We start from the raw sequence: 27821 nt of genomic DNA, 5'->3' as shown, positions 1-27821 counted from the left end.
TTTAGTCCTGCCTTCCAGTCGTCTGTTTCAGATCCTTGGATTATCTAGTCATTTTAAACAATGGATGGAAAAAGCTCTGAAACTCTCTGAGCTGCTCTTTTCTCCAACTCTGTCAAGAGTTTTATTGTTTTGCTTTGTTTTGTTTTAACATCTAACCTAAATCTTTTCTTGTTTCTAACAACCTATGCGGAAAAGAAGACAAGGATGACATAGGATGATGGATCCTACATCAATCCTTCCACATGTTTAAAATTGCTTATTCCTTTCTTTTATGCTTAGAAATCCAGCTTCCTATAGACTGAGGCTATTTATAAAAACTCTAATCATTTTTATATGCTCTTCTCATCCTTTTCCAGTTTTCCACTTCACATTTCAGTTGTGAATTAAAACTAAACGTAGGCTGTAAAGTAGCAGATTGACTAGGGCTGTTTAGCAAAAAACATGACTGATTCTTACTCCTTCTCTTTGAAAAACTCATGGCAGTAAGATGGTCATATTAACCTATTAACCTATTTTATATCTTTTGAGGATAGTAGAAATCTATCTTACAATGTGATAAGGAGTTATTCATATATTAAGAAACAAGCCAGTATTTAATGAAACGTAATTTTCAAAGGATTTTCATTTGCGAATTCATTCTTCTTTATAATTAGCAGTGGTAACAATAATGGTTCAGCTCTGGATCATCAGATCTAACAGCACATAGTAGATGCTCAATAAACATTTATTGCGTGAATGTGTAAATGCATTTACTTTATCCTATATCAACAAGAACAAAGTTTAATTGTTATGAATTTAAAGCAAAGAAAATAAAGTCTTGCTTGATAAAATGTTCTTGACTTTGTTAAATTATCACATGCTACCATCTACTTTATGAGAATTATATTAACATTTAATTTAAAAAATGAGTCTTATTCTTATTTGGGTTACCGTAGGATTCTTTATTGACCAGCAGCAAGCCAATCCTCTTTTTTGCTCTTTAAATCCAAAGTGCCCATAGCCAACAACCAAAAGGTCCTGAAAAACACAAAAATACATTGAAAATAAGAAAGGATGGCATAAAAATATTGGCAAATGTATAAAGATGCATTTTAAAGAACCATGTTAAAAATAGTAATGACATTTCAATTGAGAGAAAAAAATACCAGTGTGTCATCTATTTTCACTCTATACCTTCATCTTCCTAAGCAAAATCATAATAATCACGTTTTCAGACTGAAGAATAAGTACCTAAAAAGAACCAATTGCTGACAAGTTCTTTTACATATTGAGATCATCTTCCAAGATTGTATTACTACATTATAGTGTCTTATGGGGTTTGGAGAAGGACCCAATCATTTCAAATGAAAAGTGAATGACCTTTAAGTTAAAGACAGTGCCATGGACTGAATTGTACCTCCTCCCCCAAAATTCATGTATTGAAGTCCTGATCCCCAATGAGATTATATTTGAAGACAGAGCTTTTAAGAGGTAATTCAGGTTAAATGAGGTCATAAGGGTGGGGTCCTAAGCCAATAGGACTGGTGGCCTTACAAAAAGAGGAAGAGACACCAGAGCTCTCTGTCTCCACCATGTGAGGACAGAGCAAGAAGGCAGCCGTCTGCAAGCCAGGAGGAGGGCCCTCCACAGGAACCCAAACAGCTGGCCCCTCGATCCCGGACTGCCCAGCCTCCGGAATTGTGGGAAAATAAACTTCTGTTGTTTAAGACACCCAGTATATGGTATTTTGTTATGGCAGCCTGAGCTGATTAATACAGCAGGTCAATTCAAGAAGTGCTTACATAAATACATATCAACAAAAATTTAATGATTGACCAAACCCAACCTCTTCTTTGTAATCAGAAGACCTTTATCAAAAATATATTATTGGGGCTAGCCCAGTGGCATAGTAGTTAAGTTCATGCGCTCTGCTTCGGTGGCACCGGTTCGAATCCCGAGTACTCACCTATGGAACACTCATCAAGTCACGCTGTGGCAGCATCCCACATACAAAATAGAGGAAGATTGCCACAGATGTTAGCTCAGCAACAATCTTCCTTAAGCAAAAAGAGGAAGATTGGCAAGAGATGTTAGCACAGGGCCAATCTTCCTCACCAAAAAGAAATATATATATATATATATATATAATTATATTTTCTTGCCACCACCCTACTTTTAAGCCAACATCATCTCTCCACAATTCTCTCTGCCTTAAAACACTCTTTACCACTGCCATTTTTACTCTGATATTGACAACTCCTATTCATCTTGTCTAGACTCGGCCTAGGCACCACTTCCTCTAAGAAGCATCTCTTATGTGCTCCCACAGCACTGTTTACTTTCCTTACACAAGCACGTAGGAAAGTGTATGCGCAGGGTCTATGTACGACTAACTTACTGCCGTACCTCTAGTGCCTTGACAGAGTCCACAGCACAGAGTGAATGTTCAATAAATATTTGTAGAACGAACTAATAAATATGATAGATGCCATCTGTCGTTTCTTTAGCTTCACTCAAAATTATTTAATTTAAATCTTGATAGCAATATATTAATTTTTAAAATTTTAGTATATTCAGTTTCTAAAAATGATTCACCTGTCATCATTACACAGTTATTATTGATTTATTAAATCTTGCTTTATCTACAAGATGTTCCCAAATATAGTTTTATAAAGACAAATCCATGCTAAAAGTATTTTATTTGATTAAAAAATAATATATGTAATTTAAATAATGTGTGTTTAGGTTTCAACAAAAATGATTATAGACTTTATGCTTTTTAATAACTGTTAACAACTGTCGTGTTTGTACAAAGGACCCTATAGGGTGTGGCAATAAGATAATAAGGCTAATTCTTAAACATACATAACAAAATACAGTTTAAACAAACAAATTAGTTTTGACCACTTTAAAAATACACTAAATATTTGTTCCAAAGATACTGTCATTACACAAAAGTTTTTTGGGATTACCAGTTGAGAATCATGTCTTAAGAACCAATTCATAAACCCCAAGAGAAAATAAGTCTCACTACTCTGTAATTATCTCTTTTTAATAAGAAAACATACCATCACTCAGCTTGATGATTCACCTAATTTGTCTTAAGATGATTTCTGGCAGTGCAGTAGTTAACCAAGTTGTCTGGGTTTGCGTTCTGGCTGTTTCACTTACTAGTTGTGTAACTTTGGGCAAATTATTTATCCTTCCTGTGCTTCAGTTTCCTTATCAACATGAAGGGGAAAATAGTGTCTAACTCATGGAATTGTTGTGTTAATACAGGTAAGATGCTCACAATAGTGCCTGGTACATAGCAAGTCCTATTTAAGTATTTGCTATTATTAGTACTAACAGTATTTTAAGGAACCTCAAAATTATTTTGCACATGTGCAGGCTCATTGGATTACGTATATATTTCCAAATATGACTACTTTAAGGAGACGACTACAAATTTGGGTAGATGAGTTTGGTATACGTTAAAGTAAATCAACTACATATTATCTTCTAGTTCACTTCTCAATCTCCCATACGGATTCAGAGAATGCCATGTCCCAATGACATCTCCCAAAACAAAAATGGTGATGTTTTTATATGAAAGGAGAAAAACATTATTTTGTAACTATTTGCATTTCCTCCTTCTGGAAACATGAACTTGTTTTAGAGGCATTTTAAAACTAGGGGTTATGTCCATTTAAATCCCTTGCCTAATATCTGAGAAAAAAAAATCTTCATTAATAATCGACAATTGCCCTTAAGTGCTAGAGATGGAATTGTTGAAATTCTTGATAACTCACCGAATTTATTTTATTCCAGGCAAGGCTGCTCACATTAAGGCCTTTGGTTAAGTCACAGGAGAAGGACCAAAGTCGTTCCAAATTGGCTGGTATTGTTGACTGTTCTGCACTTATTTCTATTTCTTCTTCCTCTTCCTTCTTAACCTCTTCCTCTACCTCTTCAACTTTTTTACCTTGTAAAAATTCTTTAGGCTCTTCAGGTTCTGGTTCTAAAATTAAGTTAAATAAAAAGATTATTTTCTGCTATACCTACAGGGTTCTGCCAAAGTCTCTAAACAGCATCTCTGTCTACCACAGACACTTCAAGCACCATGGGATCTGCTGGGTCATATGGCCCAAGTGACAGGGCACCTTGAACAGCCTCCTGGACATGTTGGAGAATCCTCTGTTGTTCTGGGCCCCACTCAAACTTTTCAAGTCACTTAGTAAATGGGCCAGAGTAGCACATCCAAATGAGGACTATGCTCCCTCCAAAATGCAAGGAGGTCAACTAGGCATTGTGCCTCTTTTCTGATCGTAAGAAGAACCAGATGCAACAACTTATCCTTCACCTTAGAAGGTATATCTTGACATACCCCACACCACTAGACCCTTGGAAATTTTACTGAGATTGGAAGCCCCCTGAAATTTCATCAGATTTATTTCTCACCCTCTGACATGCAAATGTCTTGCCAATAATTCTATCTCTTGTTCATAGGTCCAATCAGCATAATGTCACCCATGTAATGGACCAATGTGATATCTCGTTGAAGGGGAAAGTTCCCTGAAGACTAAATTATGACATAAAACTGAAGAGTTGACAGACCCCTGAAGCAGGACAGTGAAGGTGTATTGCTGGCCTGGTCATTCGAAAGCAAATGGCTTCTGGTGGTTTTACCAACAGGAAGTGAAAAAGAAAACATTTGCCATGTCGATAGCTACACACCAGATACCAGGGGATGTGTTAATTTGCTCAGGCAACAAAAGCCCATCTGAAACAGCAGCTGCAATTGGAGCCACCACCTCGTTAAGTTTATGATAATCCACTGTCACTCTCCAAGATCTACGTATTTTCTATGCAAGCCAAATGGGCGAGCTGAGTGGCGGATGTGGTGGGAATCAACACTCCTGCATCTTTCAAGTCCTTGATGGCAGTGTTGATCTCTGAAATCCCTCCAGAAATCGGGTATTGCTTTGGTTTACCTTTTTCGTAGGCAGAGGCAGCTCTAGTGGCTTCCACTTAGCCGCTTACTACCATAATAGCCCTCACTCCACAGGTCAAGGATCAAATGTAGGGATTCTGTCAATTGGCAAATATTTTTATTCCAAGTATACATTCTGGAATGGGGGAAAGAACCACAGGCTTGGTTGGGTGACCCACTGGACCCACTCTGAGATGGACCTGAGCTAAAACTCCATTGATCACCTGACTTCTTAATATTAAGTGCTTCTCTGACTAGAGGAACACAGTGACGGTTCAGGTCTCTTGGAGTTAGTGTCAGTTCAGAGCCAGTGTCCAATAGACACTGAAATTTCTGATTATTTCCTTTTCCTCAATGCACAGTCACCCCAGGCTATAGGTCCCTTTGGGTAAGGCTGGGAGAAATATTAACAGTACATATTTTTGGCAGTGTAGTGGGATACCTTCTTAAAGGGAATCTGCTCTCCCCTTAATTCAAGGAGTTCTGGGTCTACAAACTGGCTCAAGTCTTGAGGGGCTATGACTTTGTTTTGGTGTTTCAAGTTAGACCTCTGTTCACTTGACCTAGAACTCTTCTGCTAATACAGATGAAGTAAGAACTGAGGAGGAGACTGTCTGTTATGGACTGACTTGTGTCTCCCCAAAATTCATACATTGAAGCCCTAACTTCTAGTACCACAGAAGGTGTTTGGAGACACAGGCTTTAAAGAGGCAATTAAGTTAAAATAAGGCAGTTAGTGTGGGTCTTAATCCAACACGACTGGTATCCTTATAAGAAGAGGGAATTTAGACACGCTGAGAGACACAAGGGATGCACAAGCACGGAGAAAAGACTCTGCAAAGAGGCAGCAAGAGGGTGGCCATCCGCAAGCCAAGAAGAGAGGGTGCAGAGGAAATCGACCCTGCTGGCACCTTGATCTCACACTTCCTGCCTCCAAAACCATGAGAAAGTAAATTTCTGTTGTCTAAGCCACCCAGTTTGTGGTATTTTGTTATGGCAGCCCTAGCAAACTAATACAACACCTACCTGTTTCTCCTCTAGGGACATCGGGATCAACTAGCCAATGCCACGGGTCTCTGCGTGTCAGATTATTTTAATTACTGCTTTATCTACATGGTAACCATGCCAACCTTTTCTTTGGTGATTAAGCGCTGCCACTTAGCCTCTGTCACCCCAGGATCCAATTATCCTTACTGTATTTAAGGAACCCAGCACAGTGGCAGCAGTTCCCACTGTAATTTCTGACCTACAGAGAAGAGTGACCACGGAGCTCTTCAAGGATGTCGGGGCTCCTTATCACAAATTTATTTCTCATAATTGCAGTGAAAGGAGTGTTATCTGGACCTGTTGAGTGGGTGAGCAGGTCATCGCGGTAAATCCACTCTAACATTCCAATGTCCCTGAGCCTCTAGATACCTTTCTCTATAGTACGCCAACGCAGTTCTGACATTTCAACCTCATTTAGTGAAGGCCTCATTTTGGTCCATTATCAGCCAACCAAAAAAACAAACAATTAGAGCCATTTCTAATCCCTTGAGCTACAACACTGAATCCAGAATCTCTGTTTAGTGGACCCATATCAATACATTTGGTGTGACCTGACTTTATATTCCTTTCATCATTATCCTACACTCTTAGTACCCATTCTCACATATAGTCCCCCAGATTTCTGCCTGTGAAAATTGGAAAAATCAGCAGTCAATTCTCAAGAAGTCATAACAATGCAAAATGTGTATGTACCTAACAACTTCAAAATACATGAAACAAAAAACTATAGATCTGAAAGGAGAAATAACAAATCCAAAACTACAGTTGGAGATTTCAACACTCCCCTCACAATAACTGATAGAACAAGTGTAGGCAGCAAATCAGTAAGGATACAGATGACTTGAACATCATTATCAACCAACTTGACCTAATTGTCATTTCCAGAACATTCCATCCCCAAACACCAGCGTCCATATTCTTCTCAAGTGCCACAGCACATTCTTTAAGATAGACCACATTATGGACCATAAAGCAAGCTTAACAAATCTAAAAGAATAGAAATCATACAAAGTATACTCTCAGACCACAATGGCATTAAATTAGAAATTAGTAACAGAAAGATAGCTAGAAAATCCAAAAATTTGGATGTTAAACAACACATTTATAAATAACATAGGTCAATGAAGAAGTTTCAAAAGAACTTTTTAAAATATTTTTAATGACATGGAAATATAACATCAAATTTTATGAGATTCAGCTAAAGCAGTGCTTAGAAAGCATATATTAGAAAAGAAAGTTAGATATATATCTGACATGTGATCTACCCACTCCACTCCTAGGAACTGACCCAAGGGAAATGAAGGTGAAAGTCCACGTAGAGACTTGTGCATGAATGTTCATGCCAACTTTATTTGTAATGTATCCAAACTGCAAACAAGTATCAATCCACAGGGGAAAGAATAAACACACTGTGGGATATTGAAACAATGGAACACCAGGCAGTAATAAAAAGAATGAACCACTGACACATCCAACAGCATGAGTGAATCTGAAAATAATTTTGCTGAGTGAAAAGAAGCCAGATAAAAAAGAATCATGTATGATTACATTTATATAAAATTCTTAAAAATACAAACTAATCTATATAGGCATATAAAGCAAATCAGTGGTTTCTTAAGGATGGGGGAGGGGCAAGGAGGAATGGGAAGGAAAGATTATAAAGGACATGAAGAAACATTTGAGGTGATGAATACATTCATTATAATTATATATAATTTATATATTCATTGATTGTGGTGATATGGCAAAGCTTATTAACTTGTACATTTAAATATGTGTAGTTTATTGTATGTCACTTATACCTCAATAAAGCCATTAAATAATAAGTGGTCTATCACTCTTTAATGAATCTAAGATAATATAAATACCATAACATTTTTTTAATTGTGAGAAAATTTACATTCATTGATATGCATAGATTTTAGCTGTACAGTTTGATGAGTTTTGATAAATATACACATCGATGTAACCAACACCTCAAGCATGATAGAGGACAAATCCATCAACCGAAAAAGTTCCCCATGCTGCTTTTCAGGCAAGCCCAACCCACCATAGGCAGGCACTGGTGTGATTTCTATCACCTCAGAGTAGTTGTGTCTGTGATAGTATATCATATACATGGGATGGTCGGTATATATTCTTTTGTATCTGGCTTCTTTCACTCCATGCTGTTTTTGAGATCCATCAAGGTTATTACGTATGTAAGTAGTTTGTTCCTTTTTATTGTTGAGTAGTGCTCCATCATTTGTCTGTGCATTGACCTGTTGATGGACACCTGGGCTGTTTCCAGTTTGGGGCGATTATGAATAAAGGATGCTGTGAGCGTTCTTATACAAGTGTTTTTTGTGGACATATGTTTTCTGTCTCTTGGGTAAATATCCACAAACAGGATTCTTGAGTCATTGGATGGATCTATGTTTAACATTTTGAGAAACTTCCCAGTAGTCTTTAGTCAGATATACGTATTGCAAACATATTCTTCTAGTCTGTTGCTTGCATTTTTTTTCTCTTAATAGTGTTAGTCAAAGAGCAGACATCTGTAATATCACAGAAGTCTTATTGATTTTTTTCTTTTATGTCTTGGGATTTTTGCATATTAAGTGACCTTTTCTTATGCTAAGATCACAAACATTTTCTCTTTTATCTTCTTCTAGAACTTTATAGTTTTAATTTTTACATTTAAACCTATGGTCCATTCTGAGTTAGTTTACACATATGATACGAGGTGGAGGTTGAGGTTCATTTTTTTTCAATATCCAGTTGTTTCAGCATCATTTATTAAAAAGACAAGTCTTTCTCTATTGAATCACCCTGGTGTGTTTGTCAAAAATCAATTGGCCACACTGGTCTGTGTTTATTTCTGGATCTGCTATTCTGTTTCAGTCATCTGTACATCTATCCTTAGACAAGTACCACACTGCCCTGATTACCGTAGCTTTAGCACAGTCACTTGCCATTAGATAGGGTAAGTCCTTCAACTTCATTCTTCTACTTCAAAATTGACTTGGTTATTCTAGGTGCTTTGCTTTGCCATATAAAATTTAGAATCATCTGGTCAATTTAGTTATCTTTAAAGGAATTTACAATGGTGGGAAATGTCTCTTACTTTTACGCACATTTTCCCATTCTGGCACTCTTCATTCCTTTCTGCAGGCCCAAGTTTCTGTTATTATTTTTCATCAGCCTGAAGAACGTCCTTGAACATTTCTTGCAAAGCTGGCTTGCTGGCAGCAAATTCTCCCAGCTTTTGTTTGTCTGATGTGTTTTTATCTCACCTTGATCTTTGAAGGATATTTTCACTAGGCGTAGAATTTTTTAGTGTAGTAAAATGTCATTGCATTGTCTTCTGGCTTTTGATGAGAGATAAGGCATTATTAGCTTTCTTTCCTGAATATAATGTCTTCTTTTCTGGTAACTTTTAGGGTTTTTTGATATATTACTTATCGCGTGCCTCAACATGATTTTCATTGTGTTTCTCTCTCTTGGGTTTCATTGAATGTCTTCTAATTGTTGGTTTAAAGCTTTTCCAACGTTGGGAAATTTTCACTGTTCTTTCTTCAGATATTTTTCTCCTCCTCCTCCTCTCTTTGCCACTACTGCGATTCTAACCACATGTATGTTAAATCACACGGTCTTGTGACACGGGTCAGTGAGGGGCTACTTTTTGAGCCCTATTTCTCTCCGTACTTCAGTGGGAATGCTCCTATTGCTTTGTCTTCAAGTTCACTGATCTTCTGCAGTTTTTAGTATTCTGCTAAGCCCATCCAGTGAATTTTTCATTTCAAGTATTATACTTTTCAGCTTTAGAAGTACCATTTGGTTCTGTATGTAGCTTTCATTATTTTCCTCATTATAACCTTATTGTCCTTTAAGTCCTTAAGTATATTGTGATAGATTTTTCTTTAATACACTTTAATTTTTAGAGCAGTTTTAGGTCCATAGCAAAGTGCAGAGAGTTCCCATATACTCAAACACAGGTAGCCTCTCCCAGAATCAACATCCTGCACCAGTGGTACATTTGTTACAATCAATGAACTTACATTGACAAATCGCTATCATCCAAAATCACAGTTTACATTAGGGCTCATTCTTGGTGTTGTACAATCTATGGGTTTGGACAAATGTACCATGACATGTACCCACAGTTACAGCATCAAACAGAATAGTTTCACTGCTCTAAAAATCTTATGTGCCTATTCATCCCTTCCAACTCTCTAAGCCCCGGAAATCACTGATGTTTCTGCTGTCTCAATACTTTTGCCTCTTCCAGAACGTCATACAGGTGGAATCATACAGTATGTAGCCTTTTCAGATTGACTCTTTTCACTTAGCAATATACATTTAAGTTTTCCCCTTGTCTGTTCATGGCTTGATAACATTTCTTTTTAGTGCTGAATAATATTCCATTGTCTGAATATACCACAATTTATTCAACCATTCGCCTACTGAAGGACATCTTGGCTGCTTCCAAGTTTTGGCAATTATCAATAAAGCTGCTATAAACATCCATGTGCAGGCTTTTGTGTGGACATAAGCATTCAACTCCTTTGAGTAAACACCAAGGAGTACAATTTTGAACCACATGGTAAAAGTATATTTAGTTTTGTAAGAAACTGCCAAACCTTCTTTTCTTTATCTCTGTGTGTTCCCCAATACCAGGTGTTGTCATTTTTTTTTTTAAGATATGCTTTTTGGCGAGGAAGATTGGCCCTGAGCTAACATCTGTTGCCAATCTTCCTCTTTCTTTCTTTTTTCTCCCCAGAGCCCCAGGACATAGTTGTATATCCTAGCTCTAAGTCCTTCTATTTCTTCTGTGTGGGACGCCACCACAGCACAGCTTGATGAGTGATGTGTAGGTCCATGCTCAGGATCCAAACCTGCAAACCCTGGGCCGCCAAAGTGGAGCACTCGAACTTAATCACTATGTCGCTGGGCCAGCCCCCAAAACTTTATTCCGAAGTGGCTGAACCATTGTGCATGCCCACCAGCACTGAATGAGAGTTCTTGTCACTCCACATCTTTGCCAGCATTTGGTGGTGTCAGTGTTTTGGATTTGGGCCATTTTAACAGGTGTGTAGTAGTATCTCATTCTTGTCCCAATTTGCAATTTCCTAATGACATATGATGTTAAGCATCTTTTTATATGCTTATTTGCCATCTGTATATCGCTTCTGTGAGATGTCTGTTAAGTTTTTTTTGCCCATTTTTTAATTGTGCTGTTTGTTTTCTTAGTGTTGAGTTTTAAGATATGTGTATATTTTCGATGAGTCCTTTATCAGATATGTCTTTTGCAAATCTTTTCTCCAGTCTGTGACTTGACTTCTCATTCTCTTGAGAATGTCCTTCACATGGGAGAAGTTTTAAATTTTAATAAAGTCCAGCTTATCAATTATTTCTGTCAATGGATCATGCCTTGGTGTTATATCTAAAAAGTCACCAACATACCCAACGTGATCTAGACTTTTTCCTGTGTTGTCTTCTAAGAGTTTTATAGTTTTGCATTTTATGTTGAGGTCTACGATCCATTTTGAGTTAATTTTTGTGAAGGGTGTAAGGTCTGTGTCTAGGTTCTTTAGTTTATATGTAAATGTCTAATTGTTCCAGTACCATTTGTTGAAAAGACTATCTTTTCTCCATTGTATTGCCTTTCCTCTTTTCTCAAAGATCAACTGACTATATTTATGTGGATCTATTTCTGGGTGGGCTCTCTGTTCTATTCCATTGATGGATGTGTCTACTCTTTCCCCAGTACTACAGTGTGTTGACTACTGGAGCCTTATAGCACCTCTCGCAATCAGGTAGCGTCAGTCCTCTGGCTTTGTTCTTCTGTGTTGTGTTGGCTATACTGGGTATAATAGCTTTTTAAAAGTCCTTGTCTGCTTTTCCACCATCTCGGCCACCTTTTAATCTGTTTCTATTGACTCATTTTCCTCATAGTTATGGCTCACATTTTCCTGCTTCTTCATGTGGCTGGTAATTTTTTATTGGATGCTGTATATTGTAAACGTCTAGATTGCGTTTTCTTCCTTTATACAGTGATGAAGTTTGTTTTGGCAAGCAGTTAACTTACTTTCAGAGTAGCTTGATTTTTTGAGGCTTTCTCTAAAGGGTTGTTTGGTGGAGGTGGGGGTCTAAACTAGTATTTACTCTAGGGTTAGTCTAGCCCTTCTGTTAAGGTATGGCCCTTCTGGATGTCTACTGAGCACACTAGCTGTGCACAAGGTCTCTCCCTCTGGCCAGTCAAAACTCAAACATCTCCCAGTCCTGTGTGAACTCTAAGAATTGTTCATCTTATAGCTCCCTGGTGGTTTTTCTTTGCTTACTTTCTGGATTTTAGCCTAACATGCACAGCTTATGTTTCAGCCAAAGGCTCAATGGTATATTTATGCAGGTTTTTTCTCTGCATAGCTCCCTCCTATCTGATTCTCTAGCCCACAAATTCCAATCACCTTAGCCTCTCTGAACTCTTATCTACGTGTCATCAAATAAGCAAAACCACCACACTCTGCTATAGTTCAGCTCCTCACCCTGTAGTCTCATAATTATCTACATCATAACTAAAAGCAGAACCACTACTTCATCTTATTAAAATGATCAGTGACGGGTTCCAAACTGCCATAGTAGGCTTCCACTCATTATGGATCAACTGTATTAGACTTGCCCTCCTACCATAAATAAATATAAAACTGGATTAGAAGTAACTGTTTTCAGGCATTGAACAATAGGCATTGCACAGCTGTCAACCCCATGTCCACCCTCACTTCCAGCCTGGGGAAAATTTCCTGATCACAGTGCAGCCAAGTGAGTAGCCCAAGTAAAATGCATGAGTCTAGCTGAGTTGAGGAGGCAAAGATAAGAGTTCAAAAAGCAGAGATTGTTAGATGGAGCAAAACAATCAAGACCAAACTATACATTGTTTACAACAAACACTTTTTAAATATGAAGACAAAAATGCTATAAGTAAAATGAAGGAAAAATATATACCACACAAATAATAAGGATAAGGAAGTTGGTGTGGCTATATTAATATTACAGAAATTAGACTTCAAGACAAAGTGTATTACCAGAATAAATAAGAGCATTTCCTAATGATGAAAGAGTAAATAATGACTTTAAAAAAGGGTAGCCTCCAGAAGACAGGACAATTTTGAGTTTGGATGAAACTGATAACAAAGCTTTCAAATATATACAGCAAAATTAATAAACCTAAACAAAATATAAACAAATCCATAATCATTATTAAAGATTTTAACAATACTCTCTCATTAATTGATAGAACAGGTCAATAAAAACTCTATAAGATAAAAGATTTGAAAAATACTATCAACTAATTTGACATAATTAATATTTAAAGAATGCCATACCAATAACTGCAGAATACACACTCTTCTTGAGTATGGAACATTCACATATGCTGAGCTATAAAACAAATATCAATAAATTTCAAAGGATAGAAATCATACAGAACACGTTCTCTGACTACCATACCAGTGTTAAATGAGGATTCAATGAGAAAATATAGCTAAAAATTGCTAAAAACTTGGAAATTAAACAACATACTTCTAACTAACCTAGAGGCCAAAGAAAAACCCACCTGGGAAACTAAAAGTTATTTTGAACTGAATAATAATAAAAACACAAGATATCAAAATATATGGGATGCAGCTAACACAGTACTCACAAAGAAACTTAGAGTATTAAATACCTATCTTAGACAAGAAAAAAGACGTGAAGTCAATGATCCAACTTTCTATCTTGAGAAGGCAGAAAGAGTAAATTATACACAATAGAGAAGAAAAACATGAACATAAAAGTGAAAATAATTGAAGTTCTTTAAAAACAGACAAAAAATTGAGAAAATTAAGAAAGCCAGATACTGTTTTTTTTTTTTAAGATTTTATTTTTCCTTTTTCTCCCCAAAGCCCCCTAGTACATAGCTGTATATTCTTCGTTGTGGGTCCTTCTAGTTGTGGCATGTGGGATGCTGCCTCAGTGTGGTTTGATGAGCGGTGCCATGTCCACGCCCAGGATTCGAACCAACGAAACACTGGGCCACCTGCAGCAGAGCCCGTGAACCTAACCACTCGGCCACGGGGCCAGTCCCAAGAAAGCCAGATACTGTTTTTTGAAAGGATTAATACAATTGACAAACGCCCGACTAGACTAATAAAAAAGAAAAGTCACAAATGACCAATATTAAAAATGAAACAGGAGATATCACTTATAAATCCTACAGATATTAAAAGGTCGAATTTAAGGAGAGGATACTATGAACAACTTTATGCAAATAATATCAACAACACAGGCAAAATAGGTAAATTCCTCACAAATTACCAAAACTAATGTAGGTAGAAACAGAATATCTGAATAACCTTCTACCTGTCAAAGAAATTAAATTTGCAATTTGAAAACTTCTTATAAAGAAAATTCAGTCTCAGATGGTTTCCACAGATAAATTATATCAAACAATTAAAGAAGACATAACACACAAAGGTTTTTGGAAAACAGAAAATGAGAGAAGACTTCCAAAGCTCATTTTATAAGTCCATCATAACATCATCAAGGACTTTACAGGAAAAGAAAATTACAGAAAACTATGCTTCATGAACACAGTTGCAAAAATTCTTAGAGTATTATAAAATTTAACTCATCAATATATAAAAAGGATAATATATCATAACTGAGTGAGGTTTAACCACAGGAATTCAGTTTGTTTTAACATTTTAAAATCAAGCTATGTAATTGGCCACATTAGCAGATTAAAGGAAAAAATTTATATGATTATTTTAATAAATGTAGAAAAAGTTTTGGACAAAATTCAAGACCCATTTATCTTTAAAAATGTCTAGCAAAATATAAAAAGAGGGAAATTTTCTTAAACCAATAAAGGCATCTATAAAAAAAATACCTAATATTATAACAATGAAATATTGAATGCTTTCACCCTAAGTTCAGGAACAAGACAAAGATATCTGCAACCTTGGGGCAGGCCAAGATTTCTTAGAGAGGACATGGAAAGCATTAACCACCAAAGAAAAAACTGATAGATAAGACTTCATCAAAATTAAAAACTTCTGCTCAACAAAAGACAAATATATTAGCAAGCCATAGACTTAGAGAAAATAGTTGCAATACATGTATCTTTTAAAGAGCTTGTATCCAGAATATATAAAAACAACCTCCTAAAACTCGATTTTAAAAAATGATAACTCAATTTTAAAACAGGCAAAGGACTTGACCAAACATTACACAAAAGAAGATAAACAAATGACCAAAAAAAAGCACATGAATAAGTACTCAACATAATTTGTCTTCAGGACAACATAAAAAAGATCGCCAACATCAATATCATCAAGAATGTGGAGCAACTGGTAGTCTTATACATTGTTTATGGAATTGTAGGGTGGTACAAGTACTTTGGAAAGATATTTGGCAGTTTCTAAAAAAGTTAAACATACATCTACCCAATGACCCAATAATTCCATTTCTAGGTATTTACCCAAGAGAAATTAAAACATATGTCCACAAAAAGACATACAAAAATGATCATAGCAGCTTTATTCATAATGGCCCCAAAATGAAAACAGTCTAGGTGTCCATGATTGTGTGAATGAATATACAAATCACTATGGTACACTCACAAAACAGAACGACACTCAGAAAAAAACCCAAACCACTTATATACAGATCAACCTAGATGAATCTCAAAAACATTACTAAGTAAAAGAAGCCAAATACAAAAGAATCCTTACTATATGAACCTACTTACATGATATGCCAAAACAGCTCATCGATGGTGAGAAAAATCAGGTTAATGCCTGTCTAAGGGGCGTAAAGTTTAACTGGAAAATAGCACAAGGCTACTTTTGGGGTTGATGGATATATTCTCTATCTTGATTAGGGTATTAGTTACATGGGGGTCATACATTTTCAAAATGTATCAAAGTATACAGTTAAAACATATGTATTTCATTGTATGTGAATCTTACCTCATTAAAAAATTTCCCATGGTATATCTATTTTTTAGATACATTTAAAGAAATGACCAACCAACAGTTTTGTTTTTAAAGTGTCATAATTTACAGTACTTTGTAAATTTCAATCTTATAACTCTTTAAACACAGGTTGAAAAGTTAATAGAAATGATAACAATTTTTAAATATTGACCTACTATGAGAGAAGGAACACAATTGTTCAATACTCTTGGAGGTATGTAAGCAAAAAGGTTTACAAACGTTTGTCATGCGCTATTTTGTAACCTTAGTTTTTTGATGTAGGCATATAGAAGATCAATTTTGACTTGCAGGATCAAGAAAGACTTCATGAAGGAGTTTATCTAATCCACACTTGAAAGCTGGCCATGCAATAGGCAAAGATGGGATGGGAACAGGGTGGACTGTCAAGCATATTCTGACTAAGGTACTAAGGCTGGAAAGCTTAGGTTTTGTCTGGGCCTTATCAGGTAAGTCTAATGTGGCCATTTGTAGGGTCTCTGAAGCAATAAAATGAGATAAAGTGGTCTGTGGCCAGATTGAATGTATCTTTGAATGATTCACTCTGAACTTCGTAATTACTCTAGGCAAAGGGTTTTTTGCAGTTAAATGCCATGCTCAAACCTGTGTTTAGGATACTTCAGTATGCCAGGATGGCAGTGTGGACAGAGAACTGGAAGGAGATCAAAAGACCCAGGTTGAATGTCTACCTTTGTCACAGGCTATGTAACCTTAGACAGTTTCTATAACTGTCATTCAGAAATTGAAAGGTTGAATTAGATAATTCCTAAAATCCTTTGAAATATTCTGTGAACATATGAGATGGGATTTGCAGCAATGAGAACAGGAAGAATGCTCCTGCCATAAAATTAGAGAGAAGCAAGAAAAGCCAGAACCTGGAAAGTGTCGAAGGCAATGAAAAGGGAGTTTGAATATGAGAATAATTCAGGGCAGGGCCAAGGGAGAGGGAAGAGCTGTAGATGCATATGAATTCCTGACTGTAAGGGACTGCCTCTCTCTGTGGGCTCCTGGTCTGGACTCTGCTGCCAGTCACACGTTTGGTCCTGAAAGCTGCATGAACACGTCTTTTGATAAGTGATAATCCAGTCTGGAGATTATGTTTAGAAATAATTAATAACATCATTCAATTTTTCAAGTTATTTGAGTCTGTTTAAACGTGACTATTTCTTTAAATACCTTTTAAAACAGGAAGCTGACGATAAGCTGCCAGTTTGGGCTGAAATATATTTTCCATTAGAACTCGTTCCATAAAAAATAGGTCCTGGTGAAACTTGTCAGATTTCAGGATTGCCTCTGAGCGGTCTTCTTCATCGTCATGAATTCTAGCTAGAATCACGTTTTCTATGTCCATTAGTGAACTAGCCTCACTATCTGTAAAATACAAACGATGCAATGATAAACAGTCCAAATAATATTAGATGATTCATACATTCTAAATGTCTTAAATATGACATATTGTCATTGCTATTTGTTTCCCTCCAGTATTCAACAACTTCAATAGACATTTATTGAGTATCTTTCATGTACCAAGTACATGCAAGATATACATATATTACCTCATTTTGGAATTCTCGACCACTCAAAAAGGTACTGTTTTTCACAAGATAAGCAACAATAACCTCATGAGGTAATTTGTAGCTCTATACATTTTTATTCAAATTGAAATAAGATTATCAGTCTTCAGATAAAGGTCTGATTCGATTATTGCTTCATAAGAATGCTACACTACTGTGTTAATTTTTTCCTGATGCTATAACAAATTACCAAAAACTTAGTGAATCAAAACCACACAAATTTATTATCTTAGAGTTCTGTAGGTTAGAGCTCTGACACAGGTCTCACTAGGCTGAAACCAGGAAGTTAGTAGAGTTTTCTTCTTTTCTGGAGGCTCTAGAGGAGAATTCATTTCCTTGTATTTTCCAGTTTCTAGAGGCCACTCACACCCCTTCCTCCATCTTCAAAGACAGCAACACTGTATTCCTCTGACCTTCTTCCATCGTCACATCTCTCTCTGACCATAGATGGGAGGGTCCTCTACTTTTAAGTACCCATGTGATTGCACTGGGCCCACCCACATAATTCAGGATAATCTCCTCTTTTGAAGATCCTTAATGTAATCACATGTAGAAAGTCTCATTGCCATGTAAGGTAAAATATTCATAAGTTCTATATGTGTGCATATTTTTGGAACTATCCACCTGCCTACCACACCACTTAGTAAACTCCTATTTTAAAAACCAAATGAAGGGGAGTCCTGCTTCTGTGAAGATGGCATAGACACACTTTTCACTATTTCTCCTGCTAAATACAATTAAAAGCCTTGGACATTATATATAAAACAAATACTGGGAAACCTTTAAAAGTCTTTGGGAGAAGAAGGCAGAGCAACTAGAGTCCTCAGGACCCAAGGAACGACAGTGGTGAGTTCCCTGGGTTTTCTTATTGCCAGATATATTCCAGACATGGAGCTGAAGAAGCCAGCAACCTGGAAACACAAATGGGTGTTGGCCAAAAGAAGCTTCAACAGAAGCCTCTGTTCTCTAGACAAAAGACTAGGAAAAGGACAGCCTTGTGAGAAAGAAAGCTTTTAGATTACAACCACTCTACTCCAGACAAAAATCACAGAAAAAATACTCATGCCACAAAGGCCAAGTGGGAAGCCTCGACTTCCACCCTTGCCAGGCTGTAACAAGACATCCCAACCTCCCAGCCTTCAGCAGATGTGGTCTCAGGGAAGGCTTAGTAGGGGGCCAGGACTTTTATCCCTACAAACACAACGACTATGCTGCTCCTCCTGCAGTATCAGTAGAGATCAGTTGGAGAACATGGAATTCCACACCCACCTGGCAGTAACAAGGTACTCTTCCTTCTCCCCACTAAATAACCAGACCTGGACTGGTAGACAGTGAGAACTTACATCTGCTCAACAGTAACGTGGCTGACTCCCACTCCATGAGGTCAAGGGAGGCCTGTTGTAGAGTGGTAATGAGGAATTTCCACCCCTCCCAACCACGGAAGTATCAGTGGAAGCCAGAGCTCCCTACCTGTCCACGCCCAGCAGTAACTTCCCTGAATGTCATTGGAGGCAAAGTAGAGAACATGGACTTCTACTCCAACTCCACTTTCCCATTCCAGAATAGTGTCAAGCAAACCTTGCTAAAAAAGGAAGATTTAAAGAAGATCCAGACTGTCATAACATAATGCCCCAAATTTCCAGGTTTCAATTAAAGGTCATTCACCATACCAAGAATCAAGAAAATCTCAACTTGAATGAAAAAAAAGAGAATCAATAGACACCAACACTGAGATGACAGAGATGTTTGAATTATCTGACAGTCTAAAGCAGCCATCATGAAAATGTTTCAACAAGTATTTTTTAACACACTTGAAACAAATGCAATAAAAGAAAGCATCATAAAAGAAATAAAAAGTCTTAGCAAATCAATAGAAGAACCAAATAGAAACTTTAGAAGTAAAAAATATAATAATCAAAATTATAAAATTCAATAGATGGGCTCAAGAGCAGAATGGAAGGAAAAGAAGAAAGAATCAGTGAAGTTGAAAAGAGAATAGAAATTACCCAATCTGAAAAATTGAAAGAAAAATGACCAGAGCCTCAGTGACCTGTGGGACTATAACAAAAGAACTAATATTCATGTCATCGGCATCCCAGAAGGAGGGGAGAAAGAGGATGGGACTGAAAAAGTACTTGAAAAAATAATAGCTGAAATTACCAAAATTTTGGCAAAGAAGAATAACATACAGATTCAAGAAACTGAATGAATTACAAGGAGGATAAACCCAAAGAAATCCACACCAAGACACAACATACTCAAACTTCTGAAAACTGAAGACAAAGAAAAGAATCTAGAAAGCAGTGAGAGAAAAATGACACCTACAGCAAATTTCTCATCAGAAAACATGGAGGCAAGAAGAAATTGGCACATATTTTCTGAGTGCTGAAAGAAAATAACTTTTGATCCAGAATTTTATGCCCACTGAAAATATCCTATAGGAATAAAGGAGAAATTAAGGTATTCTCAGATGAAGGAATACTAAGAGAATTTATTGCCAGCAGATCTCCCCTAAGAATGGCTAAAGGAACTTTTATAAGCAGAAAGGAAATGCTAAAAAGAAGGAATTTTGGAACACCAGAAAGGAAAACAGAACAATGGGTAAAAATATGGGTAAATACAATACACTTTCCTTCTTCTCTTGAGTTTTCTTAATTGTGTTCAGTGGTTGGTAGAAAGATTATAAAACGGTCTGAATTAGTTCTAAATAGATAAATATTCCCTTGAAATATTTAGAGAAAATATTTAAGGCAAACTATTATAAATAGGGGAGGGTAAAAGGACATAAAGGAAGGTAAGGTTTTTATACTTAACTTGAACTGGTAAAATGTCAAAACCAGTGGATTTCAATCGGTTATGTATGTATAGTGCAATATGTACAGCGCCACTAAAAAGGCTACACAAAGAGAGACACTCAAAAACCTTTAAATTAAAATGGAATTGTAAAAAGATTGTTTGAGTTACCAGAAGGAAAAAAATAAAAGAGAAACAAAACCAGAGAGAACAGAAAATAAATAATGGCAGACTTGAACCTTAATATATCAATAATTCCACTAGATATAAATGGTCTAAATATTTCAATTTAAAGACAGAGATTGGCAGAATTGGATTTTAAAAATGACCCAAATATGTGATGTCTACAAGGAACTTTTTGATTTTTAAATATACAATATAGATAAGTTTGAAGTAAAAGGATGGAAAAAGATATATTAGGCAAAGATCAATCAAAGTTAAGGAGGAGCTACTACATCAAAATCATACAAAGTAGGCTTCAGATTAAAGAAAATTACCATACAGCAGCTTTATGTAATGACTGCACCAAGAAGACGTAGCAATCCTAAAGGTTTATGCAGCAAAAAAATAAGGCTGCAAAATACACAACGCAAAAACTGGTAGAACTGAAAGGAGAAACAGACAAATCCAAAATTTGCTATAATAACTAGACAGACAATCAGCAAGGATACAGAAGAACTCAACAACACCACCAACCAAAAAGATGTAATTGGCATTTGTATAACACTTCATCCAATGACAGCAGAATACGTATTCTTCTCAAGTGCCCTTGGAACATATACCATGATAGACCATATCCTAGGTCATATGAAAAACCTTAGCACATTTAAAAGAAGAGAAATCAGAACGTGTTTTCCAACCACAATGGAATAAACTAGAAATCAATGATGGAAAATATCCAAATGCATAAATCTAAAAAATACCTCTAAATAATCTATGGATCAAAGAGGAAGTTTCAAGGAAAAATTTTGAAAATATTTAATTTAATGAAAATAAAAATATGTTAACATTTGTGACACACAGTTAAAGCAGTCCTGAGAGGGAAATTTATAGCACTAATCTTATACGTTTGGAAAGAGGAAAAGTCTTAAATCAATAATCTAAGCTCCCACCTCAAGAACTTAAAAAAGAAAAGCAAAATAAACAAAAAGCTATCAGAAGGAAGGAAATAGAAAATATGTGAACAGAAATCAATGAAACTGGAAACAGAAAACTAGAGAAAAATAGTGAAACAGATAGCTGGTGCATTGAGAAGCTCAATAAAATTGACAAACCTCCAGCAAAACAGACAAAGAAAAAAGAGAGAAGACACAAATTACCAAATTCAGAAATGAAACAGGAGCTACTGCAGACCATGCAGACATCAAAGGGACAATAGAGGAACAATACAAACAACTCTGCATACATAAACTTGTCAACTTCGATGAAATGAACCAATTACTCAAAAAACACAAACTACTACAACTCATCCAATATAATTTGAAATTTAAGGAAATTGAATTTGCAATTGTAAAAACTCCCAAAAAAGAAAGCCCCAGGCACAGATGGTTTCACTGGAGAGTTCTACCAGACATTTAAAGAAGAATTAACACCAATTCTACACAATCTCTTCCAGAAAATAGAAGCAGGAGGATAATTTCCTAATTCAATTTACAAAGTTAGTATCCCAAAACTAGACAAAAAAATTTAAAAAAAAAAGAAAGATACAGACCAATATCCCTCATGAATACAGACACAAAAATTCTTAATAAAATATTAGCAACTGGAATTCAGCAATATATAAAAGCATTATTATATACCACAACCAATTGAGAGTTATTCCAGTGATTAAAAAACTGCTTTGGTATTCAAAAGAATCAATGTAATTCACCTTATATACAGGATAATGAAAAATCACATGATTATATCAATCAGTGTACAAAAATCATTTGATAAAATTCAACACTCATTCATGATAAAACCTCCCAGAAAAATAAAAATAGAGTAGATATTTCTCAATTTGATAAAAAAAATCTACAAAGAATCTATAGCTAATGTTATACTTAATGGTGAAACACAACGCTTTCTCACAATCAAGAACAAGGCAAAGATGTCTGCTCTCACCACTCTTATTCAGCACAGTGCTGGAAGTTCTAGCTGGTGCAATAAGGCAAGAAAAGAAATAACAGCCACACATCAGAAAGGAAAAAATGAACCTGTCCCTATTTGCAGATGACATGATTGTCTAAGCAGAAAATCCTAAGGAATCTACAAAAGTACTTAGAACAAATAGGTGAGTTCAGCACGGTCACAGGATAAACATGCAAAAACCAATTGTATTTCTATTAACTAGCAATGAACAGGTAAACACTAAAACTAAAAACACAGTACCATGAAAAATTGCTCAAAAATACCTAAAAGAAATGTGTAGGTGTAAATCTTACAATACATGTACAGGGCTTGAATGCCGAAGACTACAAAATGCTGATGAAAAGACTCAAAGATCTAATCAAATGGGAAGATATACCATGTCCAGGGATTGGAAGACTCAGTAAAGATGTCAATTCTTTCTGTGTTTGATACTTTGACATCTTTGGGCCTCGCTAATCCTGGAGTGACTGCCCCTCCCGGTGTCAGCCAATTCCTAGAGATAGTAAAGGACTTGCATGCCAGTACACCTTTTATAAGCAAACTAACAAATCCAGAACTTACACCTCCAACCACCTCTTTTATTGAGTTCTCACACTCAGGGCCACTATTCTCCTGACATAATTAGCCCAATGCCACATACCAGAAAACTAGAGCAGTCCCTACACCCCAAAGCCCACTGACATTATTCAAACTAGCCAGTCCTAAACTACTTACCCTGCCTCACCCATTCTACCACAGAAACCACAACAAAGGCTCTTGCCCACGATTTACCCTTCTTCCCTCTGCCTCCTGACCAACCCTGGTGCTTCTCTGTGTAGCCCACAGCATAGGATTCCCCGTCCTCTTGACATCTGTGAGGATAACAAACTAATGGCAATAGTGTCCTGATCTGTTGGCCTTACCATACTTAAATAATAATAAAATCCACATTTTGAAACAATACTGTCTACAAGAAACCCAATTTAAATATAAAGACAAAGATGGATTAAAAGCAAAGGGATAGCGAATTAGGCAAACCCACCATTATCACTGGAGACTCTAACCCTCCTTTATACATGGAACGTTCCATGTTGTAACATTCTGGGCCACAAAACACACTTCAAAAAATTTAAAAAGAATAGAAATCATACAAAGCATGTTCTTAGACCACAGTGGAATTAAATTAGAATTCAAAAACAGAAAGATAGCTGGATAATCCCAAAATATTAAATGGAAATTTCAAAACACACATAAATAACAAATAAATCAAAGAAGAAGTCTCAAATAAAAATTAAAAATATTTTGAACTAAATTTAAAAACAACTTATCAAAATTTGTTAGCTGCATCAAAAAAAAAGTACTTACAAGGAAATTCATAGCATTGAATGTATATAGTAGAAAATAAGGAGGATCTAAAACCAATAATCTAAGCTTCCATCTGAGGGCACTAGAGCAAAAAGAGCAATAAAAGCCTAAAGCAAGTAGAACAAAAGAAAATAAAAATTAGAGCAGAAATCAACGGGATTGAAAACAGGAAATCATTAGAGAAAAATTAATGAAATTAAAAGATGTTTGCTTCCTTGAAAAGATCAATAAAATTCATAATCATCAGGCAGGCTAACTAAGCAAAAAAATAGAACATATAATTGCCAGTATGAGGAAGAGAAGAGGTTTCATCACTACTGAGCCCACTTGCCAAAAGAATAATAAGGAAATGCTGTGAATAACTCCATGCCCACAAGTTTGGCAACTTATTCCAAAATAGAAAGCATCAGACTCGGATAGTTTCACTGGTGAATTATATCAAACATTTACAGAAAAAAAATATGATCTTTACACAATCTCAGAAAGTAAGTAGAGGGAACACTTCCTAATTCATTTCATTAGGCTGGTATGATGAAGACATTACAAGAAAGGAGAATTACAAAACAATATTTCTTATGAAAAAAAAGTAAAAATCCTCAACAAAATATTAGCAAATCAAATCCAATAATGTACTAAAAAAGTTATACACCACAACCAAGTGAGGTTTATTTCAGGTATGCAAGGCAAGTGCAACGTTTGAAAATCAATTGATGTAATCCATCACATCAACAGGCTAAAGAAGAAAAATCACATTAGATTCAGAAAAATCATTTTACAAAATACAACATCCATTCATAATAAAAACCCTCAGCAAACTAAGAATAGACGGGAATTTCTTCAACTTAATAAAGAACATCTACAAAAAACCTACAACTAACGTCACACATAATGGTGGAAACCTGAAAACACTCCCCCGAAGATCAGGAACCAGGCTAGGATATCCTCTCTCACCACTTCTATTCAACATTGCACTATAAGTCCTAGTTAATACGATAAGGTAAGAAAAAAATTAAAGTTATACAATTGGAAAGAAGAAAAACAACTTTGTCTATGTAGAAAATCCCAAAGAATTGTCAAAAAAAAAAATCTCCTAGAACTAATAAGCAATTATAACAAGGTCACAGGATATAAGATTAACATACAAAAGTAAATGGCTTTGCTATAAACCAGCAATGGACAATTGAAATTTGAAATTAAAACCATAATACTATTTATATTAGTACTAAAGAATTAAACACTTAAGGCAAAACATGTACAGGATCTATATGAGGAAACTACACAACTCTAATGAAAGAAATCAAAGAAGAGCCAAACAAATAAATTTTCATGAATACAAAGTCTCGATATTGCTAAGATGCCAATTCTTCCCAAAATTTATATATGGATTCAATGCAATCCCAATGAAAATCCCACTGAGCTATTTTGTAGATATTGACAAACTTATTCTAAAGTGTATATGCAGAGGCAAAAACAGCAAGAATAGCCAAAACAAGGCTGAAGATGAACAAAACAGACTGATACTACCCTATTTTAAGAATTACTATAGAGTTACAGTTAATCAAGACAATGTGGTATTGGTGAAAGGACAGACAAATTGGTGAATGGAACAGAACAGAGTGCACAGAAATAGACCCACACAAATACAGCCAACTGATATTTGACAGAGGAGCAAGGACATTCAATGGAGTCTTTTCAACAAATGGACAATTGGACATCTATATGTTCAAAAAATTAATCTAGACACAGAACTTATACCTTTCACAAAAATTAACTGAAATGTACTTTAGACCTAAATGTAAAATGCAAAACTATAAAATTTCTAGAAGACAACATAGGAGAAAATACAGGTGGCCTTAGGGTTAGTGATAAGTTTTTAGATACCACCAAAGCACAATCCAAAAAGGAAAAATACTCTTAAATTGGACTTTATTAAAATGAAAAATTTCTGGTCTGCGAAAGACACTGTTAAGAAAATGAAGAGATAAGCCCCAGATTAGAAGAAAATTTTGCAAAACACATATCTGAGAAAGCACTTAATTTATCAGAATTCATAAAAAACTCAACAATAAGAAAACAGCCCAATTATAAACATGGCAAAAGATTCAAATAGACACCTCACCAAAGAAGATATTCAGATGCCAAATAAGCATATGAAAATATGTTCGACATCACATGTCATTAGGGAATTGCAAATTAAAACAAAAATAAGATACCACTACACACCTATTAGAATAGCTAACTGTCAAAAAAAGTAACAATATCAAATATGGACAAGAAGGAGGAGCACGAGGAACACTCATTTGGTGGTGGTGGTAATGCAAAATGGTACAACCACTTCGCAAGACAGTTTGTGGTTTGAGTCTAAGCACGCTCTTACTATATGATCCAGTAACTGTACTCCTAGGTATTTACCCAAATGAGGTGAGAAGTTATGTCCACACAAAAACCTACACATGAATGTTTATAGCAGCTTTATTCATAATTACCAAAAACTAGAAGCAACCAAGATATCCTTCAATAAATGAATAGATAAACAAACCATGGTACATCCATACAATTTAACAGTATTTAGTGATAAAAATAAATGAGCTGTCTAGTCATGAGCAGACATGTTGGAAGTTTAAATGCATATTGTTTAGTGAAAGGAGCCGGTCTGAAAAGGCTACATATTGTATGATTCCAACTATAGGACATTTTGGAAAAGGCAAAACTGTAGAGACAATAAAAAGGTCAGTGGTGGTCAGGGGCACCGGAGGAGAGAGGAATAGGTGAAATACAGAGGATTTAGGTCAGTGAAACTACACTGTATGAGACTGTAACGGCAGAAACACGTTGCTATGTGTTCATCAAAACTCAGAACTGTGCAACACAAGGAATGAACCCTAACGTCAACTATGGATTTCAGTTAATAATAATGTATCAGTATCGGTTCATCAATTGTAACAAATGTACCACACAGATGCAAAATGTTGGGAATAAAGGAAACTACACCGGGAATGGGGGCTATGAGGGGATTACATGAATCTCTCAATACACTCTGCCCAATTTTTCTGTAAATATAAACCTGTGCTTAAAATAACTATTACTGTTTTTAAATCTAAAGCACCATTTCAAAGGAGAAAAATAGCTCACAAGAGAAAATAATTTTTCTCTGTGAACTGAGATGTGGTCTTACACACATTCAAAGATGGAAAATTATGGGCCTTTCCCCCCCTCAAATATGATAATAGAAGCTTAAAATATAACCTGCACATTCGAAATTTAAATGGAATAGAAACACCTTAACCCAAATATGGGCCAGCAGTAATTTTCTCTCCTTGTGTTTGTATTACAGAATCTCAGGGTCAAAAGGGAGCTCAGAGGTCATCTAGTCCCAGGTTTATCTGAATCTCCTTTACATTCTCAATAAATCTGACCACTCAGCTCTGTTGCCTGTCTTTTTCCATTTTGTATTTTCTCCCTTCTCCTAGTTCTGATCTCCTCATCCCCTTAATTAGCCATAATACTAAAATAAAGCATATTTTCACTTTGTATTATAGTTATTGAATATGCTTTTATTATCTCTTTCTGCTTTTAAAACTGCACTCAAACAACATGAAATAAAAGTCTCACAAATGAGACTTATTTTTCTTCTAGGACCTTCCACTCACACTTTTCTTGTGGGTCAGTGGGCTTAATAACATATATCAATTTTTGAAGTCTCAATGTAATTTTCAGTCTAAGACTGAATTTTTCCTAGCAATTTTTGGTGGGAACATTTTAGCTTCTAAAAGAAAACCTACTATATGGACATTAAAACTTAAACAACAAAGAGTAATGTTTCTGTAGTGATAACTAGTAATTCCTTCTTCCCATTCATTGTTATCTGGGAAAATGAACTGGTCTTCATTATAAACAACTTTCAGTACAGCACAGCTATAGTCCACATGACTATAAATATAATTTTTAAAAACAAATAAAAGAATATAG

At 35.7% G+C, this 27821-nt stretch overlaps 1 protein-coding gene across 3 annotated transcripts in view; it reads right to left on the bottom strand.

Moving 5' to 3' along the window:
- Positions 1–27821, bottom strand: part of DNAI4 (dynein axonemal intermediate chain 4) — an 87029-nt gene that overhangs the window by 12476 nt on the left and 46732 nt on the right. For all 3 annotated transcript variants that reach the window (XM_070592222.1, XM_070592225.1, XM_070592224.1), the window contains exons 8-10: positions 17188–17382; positions 3771–3979; positions 931–1017 (exon numbers count right to left, since the gene is read on the bottom strand). In XM_070592222.1, the coding sequence (XP_070448323.1) occupies positions 931–1017; positions 3771–3979; positions 17188–17382 (491 nt within the window). The remainder of the gene's footprint in view (positions 1–930; positions 1018–3770; positions 3980–17187; positions 17383–27821) is intronic.

This window comes from Equus przewalskii, chromosome 24, assembly GCF_037783145.1.
Source record: "Equus przewalskii isolate Varuska chromosome 24, EquPr2, whole genome shotgun sequence".
Taxonomy (NCBI): Eukaryota; Metazoa; Chordata; class Mammalia; order Perissodactyla; family Equidae; genus Equus; species Equus przewalskii.
Note: the sequence above shows the minus strand (reverse complement) of the source record. Positions and strands in the feature narration are given on the sequence as shown.